Source organism: Drosophila erecta, unplaced genomic scaffold (genome assembly GCF_003286155.1).
Source record: "Drosophila erecta strain 14021-0224.00,06,07 unplaced genomic scaffold, DereRS2 tig00000055-arrow-pilon, whole genome shotgun sequence".
Classification (NCBI taxonomy): Eukaryota; Metazoa; Arthropoda; class Insecta; order Diptera; family Drosophilidae; genus Drosophila; species Drosophila erecta.
The window spans coordinates 1984606-1992494 of NW_020825200.1; the positions used below are offsets into that span (position 1 = coordinate 1984606).

The 7889-nt window shown below is 48.0% G+C and overlaps 2 protein-coding genes across 2 annotated transcripts; both read right to left on the bottom strand.

Annotated features, from left to right (window-relative positions):
* Nucleotides 1-960: 960 nt before the first annotated feature.
* Nucleotides 961-3028, bottom strand: LOC6541499. Its single transcript, XM_026979098.1, has one exon. It carries the CDS (start codon nucleotides 2995-2997, stop codon nucleotides 976-978), a length of 2022 nt encoding a protein of 673 aa, XP_026834899.1. The 5' UTR covers nucleotides 2998-3028; the 3' UTR covers nucleotides 961-975.
* A 1140-nt stretch (nucleotides 3029-4168) lies between these two features.
* On the bottom strand, nucleotides 4169-5969 carry LOC6543280. The gene is made up of 4 exons (XM_026978384.1): nucleotides 5754-5969; nucleotides 4966-5675; nucleotides 4542-4913; nucleotides 4169-4484 (listed from the first exon to the last, which is right to left on the bottom strand). The coding sequence occupies exons 1-4, from the start codon at nucleotides 5961-5963 to the stop codon at nucleotides 4169-4171; spliced, it is 1608 nt and encodes a 535-aa protein (XP_026834185.1). The 5' UTR covers nucleotides 5964-5969.
* Between the last annotated feature and the right edge of the window lie 1920 nt (nucleotides 5970-7889).

The following is a 7889-nucleotide window of genomic DNA, read 5'->3' on the forward strand; positions in this document are numbered from 1 at the left end:
ACGGCTGCCATAAAACATTTTTAACGCTTCCTTGGCTGACGTCAAAGGATTCCAAGGATGCCCCGAGGTGAGGGTATATAAATTCCGTTCGGCTAAGGACACCTTGGGGAGAGATTCAAGACGATTGCCGAGACGGGTTAGAGACCAAGACTAATTGGCCAAAAACAATAAAGCTCAACTCCTTTAAAACGGAGCAAACATTTGACTCCCCCCACGCCTGCCCCTCTCCTCTTCTCTTAAAGTTTTGGCCAAATGTTTGCCAGTCCATTTATAAATCCGTGCAGCTCTGGCTGCCCTATGTGCCCAGGGGATTTTTACCGAACAGGACAAAGCAAATATTGAAACTATAAAGCGTTCGCTTCTTGCTCCCTCGCCCCCTCTCTGTCGCGCACCCTCTATCTGTCTCTTTCGGCGGCGCCATAAGTGTGCTCTGCGTAAGTCTGCCATAATCCTAAAAAAGTTTTGCTGGTGAGTGGGTTAAAAGTAAGAGCAAACTGCGAGTGCGAGTGCGAGTGCGAGTACATGGTACATAAGCGGCTTATGCCATTAGTTCGGAATCGCAGTTGGTCCACCCCACCCACATACATATATCCCTCAAAGTTCCGCCCGCAGGTGGTCCACTCCATTGGCATCTGCCAAGTCATGCGGCAAACTTTTAAAGACTCGCCCGGCGGCAGTGGCCACTAATTGGCACAACTTCGACGTGCAAAATCAAAAGTTATAACTCACAGATAATTGGTGGCAGTGGGGCGCTGCCACATCCAGAACTTATTGACGGCACTTCTTCGTTGAGGATGAGCCCAGAAGGATCCACTTGGAGCTTGTTTGGGTGCAGCTGAAAGGTAACTGCTGTGGGCGAATTGCCTGTCAAGCTTCTAAGATTTGTATGCTTAAGCTCGAGGAACAGCAAACCAATACTCCGAGTAAAGAGTTAGCAATGTTAGGTATTTATTTATTTGATGTGCATTTAAAAACCTATAGTGCACAATGACAGAATGGCTCCAGCAGGGGATTATCGATGCAGTCGTTGTTCCGGTTGCCATCGCCACCAACGCGGACCACTTCTCCGACGACGAAGAGTTTGTTGCCCTGTCTGCGGGTCATGCCCTCGAAGTAGGCGTTGCCCGGCTTGGCTTTCAAGCGCACCACGATGTCCTTGTCCTTGAACTTTCGCCCGTCCCTGAAGGGTCCTTGCTCGGGATACGCGTTCCTGTGCCCCTTCTCGATGTAGAAGTCATTGTCCCGATGGGGAGCCGCGAAATAGGCACTCTCGATCGAATCCAACTGAAGGGGTATGCAAACGGGGTACTCCACCATCAACTGGTTCACGTAATCGATGATAATGCTGGCCGACTTAATCACCACTCGGTTGCTCTCGGGAATGGGTACCTGCTTGTGGCACAGACAGAATTTACTCGGGATCTGGGACGTGTTGCAGTTCCTCCAGGGCGGAATGGGCAAGAACAGGCTAATGGCCCTGGGGGTATCCGAACCCTTCAGCGTCCACAGTTCGTCCGTCTTCTGCGTGATGGGCGCATCCTCTAGGGAACTCGGATGCAGGATGTGCTTCAAGGTCTCGTGAAGGTCGAAGGTGGTCACCAGACTGTGGGCATTGCCAACTAGATTTTTTATGGCCACCGGGTACTTCACTCTCATCCAATCGGGATACAAAACGGACAGGAACGGCTGGCTGTCCTCAATCATACCCTGGAAACTGCTGCGAAAGCGACCCCATCTCAGGCCGTGGTCCGACATGAAGAGTACAATGGTGTTATTGGTTATGCCGGCGTCGTCGAGGCTGCATAGCAATCGCTCAAATCTTCCATCCGCCAGGCGGGGGGAGTTTAAGAACTCGTGGAAGCCATTGGCCCACCAGTAGAAGGAGAAGAAGGGATAGCGCTGTGTGTGGGGCAGCAGCCTGTCGTTCATCTCCAGGAGGATATCTATGAAGGTCCTTTCGCCCATGCAATGGGTATCTGCTACCGAACTGGCCCGCCTATGGATATAGAGATCCACCATGTAGTCGTGCAAATTGTTATCCGTAGTCGGACGCTTGAAGCCGGGCTTGCCGAAGTAGAACATGGAATAGCGGGCCATGTCCTCGGCGAAACTGGTATTGTAGCCGGCCCTCTTGAACTTCTTCCAAATCAGTGGCAGGTCATCCATACATTTCTGCTGCACCCAATAGGCCTCAGCCTCAGCCTCACTGAGACCCGTCATCAGAGCAATCAAGTTTGGATAGGTGTTGGTGCCGATCTTGTTGAAGCCCCAAAACTCCACATGCGACATGCTCTGCCGCATATAGCGCACGGTTCTCGGCATCTGGCGAAGCAAATTGAGATGCGAAACGGAGTCCAAGCCCAAGATCATCACAGAAATGGGGGGAGTGCCTCCACTCGAGTGTTTCTTCCCGTCCCAGTACTTTAAGGTCGTCGGAGCCTTCTTCAGCAGCTTCTCAGGCGGTGGTTGGATGAAGAAATGTACATCATCCTGCAAGGTTTTGTTCGTCAAAGTGTTCATGCACATGACTCGCAAGTGTCTCAGTCCTTTGGGCACTTTCAGGGCATACGGGTACTCCAGAGAGAACTTGGTGCGACCGTAACGTACGGACCTCCAATGCCCCAAGAGTTTTATCCGGAACCAATAGCACTTTATCTGCCAGTCGTGGGCCAGATTGCTTTCCTGCAAGATTCTGTCGATGTCGCGGGTCAGCCTCAGGTACCAATCCCCGTTGGCCACCTCCGTTCGGAACCAGGTCTGATAGGGGCACTTCAGGTAGAACCTCTTGTCATTCCACTCCCAATCGGTGTACTTGGCAATGGTCGGGTTCATCACATCCATGGCTATAATGCGACAGCCGTCGGTGTTCACAAAGAATGCATTATGTATCTTTCCGCCGGCCTCGTAGAACTCCGTGTCCAGAAACAGCAGGGCGTAGAGGATGAGGGTCGTCAGGATCACAGCCAAGCCCAGTTTGCGAAAGCTCCTTTCGCCCATATTTACGAAGTATAGGTTACCAACTTAGATAGCCGATATTTAATTTTAGAAAATAAAATTAATGCGTTGGAAATGTCAAGGCTCACTGCGATTGCAGGGAACTTGGATCAGGAGTGAGTTGTATTCGGTAGGTATAAACTTCTAGTACCGGAAGGTTTCTAGTTTGGACTGTTGGGGAAGTGACAATAGAGAACTGTTAACACAAGTTGCAGTTGTAAAAATCCTTTATGTGTACACTTCTCCTTTTCCAACAGCAAATTTCGTTTTGAATTTTCGGAGAGTGTGCGATGGAAACTTGCCACGAGGAGCCGCAATGTTTGCCGTCAAATAAAATGCCATTTCTCGCATCCACATCCTCATCTACGTCCACATCCTCATCCACCTGGTGGCTAACCAGGTGCCAACAGCCGTTTCGTTTGGTTCCACTGCAGTTGCTAAAGTCTGAAAAGAAATGCGACAGCTGCAAGTCATCAACTCGACAGCGCCAAGAGAATTCGCAACAAAGTGCCAAAAGAGCTTTGGGGGGACAGTGGAAAAGTGGCGGGAAAGGACGGAGATCCTGCGCTCCTGTCTCATATTTTTATCATTTTCCCAGGCGCCATTTTGTTGGCTACCAATTTAATTCCATATTTTATGCAGTCCAAATGCGCGCGGAGCATGCGACAAAAAGTCTGTTCTCCTCCTTCTCGTCCTTTGGTCCAGCTTCTGAGTTTTGCCACTGCTTTCTGGCCAACTGCTGCTGTCTCAAGGGGTTAAGGGAATGAGGCCGACAGAGGGTTAAGGCTCACGGAGCTGCCTTCCCAGCAGTCAGAATAAAGTCAGACCCGATGGCGGCTCTGCCATCCTTTTTTTGGCGAACGAAAGCCAAATGAATAATGAGGTGCACTCAACAGTATCCTCTTTTCGATAAAGTAGCCGCTTTAATGATGCGCCTTAAATTTAGAATATCATTTTGTTGTAATCTTGGCGATAATTAATCTGAGTTTACAGATAAGCTGTCGAGTTTACAACTACATCTATCAGCGCGAATGCTTGTTTTGTTGCTTTTATTTACCATGAAATCGCTACGAATGATGCATGCGAATGAATCATGATTTTCCATAGAAAATATAAAACATTGGAATAGGATTTTACTCGACATTCAACGAACTTGTAAGTCGCACAGATGCAATCAATGCGCATCCTTCGAGTGCATTGATTCCCATGTGGGCAAGTGGACATATGGAGTGAAGTCGTAGGTGGTGATTCGGGGCGCCAGGAAACCACCGTAGCCCTCTAGACCTTTATAGTATATTCCGATTCCGGAAAGCGGAACCGCCGGTTCCGACACGACGTCCTGAATATCGATGAACGGCACCGTAGTTTGGGCAGCATCCTCAACGAAGCCCGTGTTGGTAAATTCGATGTACTGGTTGTCACTTGGATAGGGTATCGAGAGCTCCGGGGATTTACTGGATACCTGGGCGTCCTTCAGAGGCAGTTTCTCCCTGCGGAACAAGAGATGGACACATATAATTCCTTATATATTATTTGTAACTACCTACCTATGCTGACTGGCGCCCAAGGACGTCCACTGGCTCGTCCTCTTGGGATCGATGAGCTTTCCGCTTTCAAACTCAAGTGCGCTGAACTGGGCCTCCAGTTGGAGATGAGCTCCCACCACTCGGAACCGCAGACCGGTGACCACGGCACTGTTATCCGCCTTCAGATCACCCAGATCAAGGGCTCGCTTTTCGTAGCTCAGCGTATGGTAGTCAGCGTGTTCAGTCACATCCTTGTCGGATATGGAGTACGCATCCAGGGGCTTCCACTGAAGAGTGGTCTCGTTGATGACTCCAAGTGGCAGAAGCTGACCTTCCTGCACCTGCAGGTGGAAAATGCGCCTGCTCTTCACAAATCGCAGACCCGTCACGACCCTGTGAGGTGCAGACTGGCTATACCCTGTATACAAGTAAACAAAGTACTAACCTGTTGTTCTCCACATCGGCGATCACAGGGCGCAGGTTGAAGTAGCGATCCGATCGAGCACTCTGATCATCGCACAAGCATAGGCAGTAGCTACACTCCACGAAAAGCCACCGATTCCAGCTCTTTGCGCTGTTTCGCGTGCCACAAGGCTTCTGATTGCCATGAACTAGACCACTTTGGTACTCTATGAACTCGTACCGCCTGCTGGAGTTCTTTTCCGCCTGGCAAATCTGCATATTCGACTCCACAAAGCGGCAATCGTGCACTCCTCCCGAACACTTGGGCTGCTCGGAACAGAACTCACTATCGAAGCAGCCCTCATTTCTGGCGGATTTGTAGTAGCCACAGTCTCGGCGGCACGTTCCATCGTCGTTCAGGTCCACCTCGTTCTCCACGTAGCCCTGCAGGAGACGGGTGACCTCCTCGTAGGTGACCCCGGCCTCGTGTTTCCAGGGATCACAGCGCCACACGGAGCGATCTGCCAGGCTCATCAGCTCCTTGATCTTCGGCAGAGTGCCTTCTGTCCGCTTGTAGGCTTCCCTGCTCGCTTGCTCCTCCTCCACAGATCCCCCTTGGCCAAACTTCCTGAGCAGCAGCCACGCCCACTCTACTAGGGCGTGAGCCTTCAGTTCGTGAACGAGGTAGTTCACATAAAAAGCGTAAAGAAAAAGCTGCGGCGACTGCGGCGTGTTGCACGTGTATTGATGTAACTATTCGAACATATTTAGCGAAATCAAGTTAAAGGTTTCTGTTTCCGTAAAGGAGGACACAATGTATCATATTATTACCTGGTTGACCAGGGCCAGTCGACTGATAAGATCATCCTCTCCAAAGAGTTTCAGGTTAACCCGCTCCATGGACTTCACATCTTTTCCTGTGAGTACCTGCGCCTTGGCCAAGTTCAGTTGTGTCATATTTTCCCACTGAGCTGATTCGAATTTTCTCATTTTTTTGTAGTGCCTCGCGATATAAGAAAATGTAGAATACATATCTAACATATCAGAAGCACCAATGGCACTTTCGTTTACATAGCCGTTTGTTCCAATGGAATAGGCAGGAAAATGTGCGTGCTGGGATTGATGTAAATGAATATTACGAGCAGAAGAAAACTAAGTTGACTTACCTCGACCCTTATCAAGTGATCCAATTTATCAATTTCATTAAAAATTGTGTCCAAATGTATTTTGTCTTCTTCCCCCATTAAATAATATGTTTGGTGGGCATGTGCGTGTTTCCCAAAGGCCAAAAGCGTGGCCAGAGTAACTATAATTGTACACCTCATATCCATTAATTCGATTCTTGGAATGGAACTGTATATAATAGACTTTCTATGAGCAGCTCCTCGATCCAATGCTTTCAATCAACTAAACAGTTTTTGGCTTTGCAGCTGTATTATAAGTATGGAGACTCTTATCTGTCAGATTCAGCTACTGCCCTTCTGGGTTATCAGTGGCTTATAAATATGAACATACTTTCAGAAACATGGAGCTAAGAAATTCGATTCTATTCGGAAGCACTTTCATTGGAAACGGACACTTTTAGCCCATGGTATGCAGAGTGGCAAACTCGCACTAAAATTTGTATAGCTTTAGTGACTTGAACACAGAGTCGAAGTCGGTAAATTCTGCAAAATTCATTGTCAGCCCGAGGGCTAAAAACAGTTTAAGCCATTTGTTTGCATATTTTGGCTTTGCTGTGTTGCTGTTATTGTTGGCAGCGGCACTGCGGCAAAACATTTTGGTTAAAGTGTAGAGTCAAACATCTGGTCTTGGCTTTTGCTCTTGGGTAAGTAAATTATGAACTAAGCGAAGGGCGAGTGGAATTCAGTGGCGATCCAGATGGACTGACTGTCTGACTGGACCGAACTTTGAGATGAAACCAATTTATCAGCAGTTGGCCGAGGGTTAGGTCTTCAACCCCATTTGGGGAGATATTCTGTGTGTGCAAGTGATACTGCTTCACTTAATTTGGCCAGCGGCCATAAATGTTATTAAACTTTCAGTTGGTTTTGTGGCTGGGAGTTGTAATAACTTGCTGCCGTCAGATGGATCACTCAATTAAGTCGATTACAATTTATTAAGGGAAGTGTGAGAACTGGGTAGGTTGTGACTCTGTCTGTGTCGATTTATTTAAATTAAGTACCCGGGCAGCTGCTGCTGCTGCTGCTGCTGCTGCTGCTGTTGCTGCAGGCACCACTGCGTATGAGCAATATTTGTCTAAATTATACTCCTCGTTTTTTCCACTTTCTTAGCCCAAATTGCTTGCAGTCAATTTGTTCAAACGCTTGGCTGCTTCTCGGCCATCACGATAATGTTGATGATGATGGATTTATGTCTGCCATTTGTTTCAGCTTTTAGCCGTATTTTTTGCCATATCCCTTACTTTTTTCCACCGTGCTGACTTCGATTTTTTTTTGTTTTTGCGTCGGCTGTCATCGGCAGCAAAGTGAAAAGTGAAGAGTGAAATGTGAGATGGCTGTGCAAAAATGCCATAAATCAATTTTCGCAATTCACAAATTGCCCCGGCACAAAAAACTCGTCTGACTTTGTAAGCCGAGAATGTTTTTTCCCCAAGGATTAATTGAAACAACGCCAACTTTGAAGTCTCCGTGGCAGCGTAATGGATGGAAGCTGCTACAAGGTGGTATCAACTTGAGCAGGGAGAAATTGAAGTAAATTGCCAAGTTTAGTGCGGGATAAGCCGAATTCGTAAATCATCTGCCGGTGTCAAAGGTCACGGGTCTCGATGTCAGGTATCAAAGGTATAATACGCTTTCATTTTGGTTCATTGGGACCGTTCCCCAAGCCCTTTTGTCGTACTATTGACAACCCTTCATGGCATATTACATTTACTTTACATGCTCATAATTGAAATCAAGGCCGCGTAAAAAGCGTCACCAGCATTAATGCGGCTTTGAAAAAACC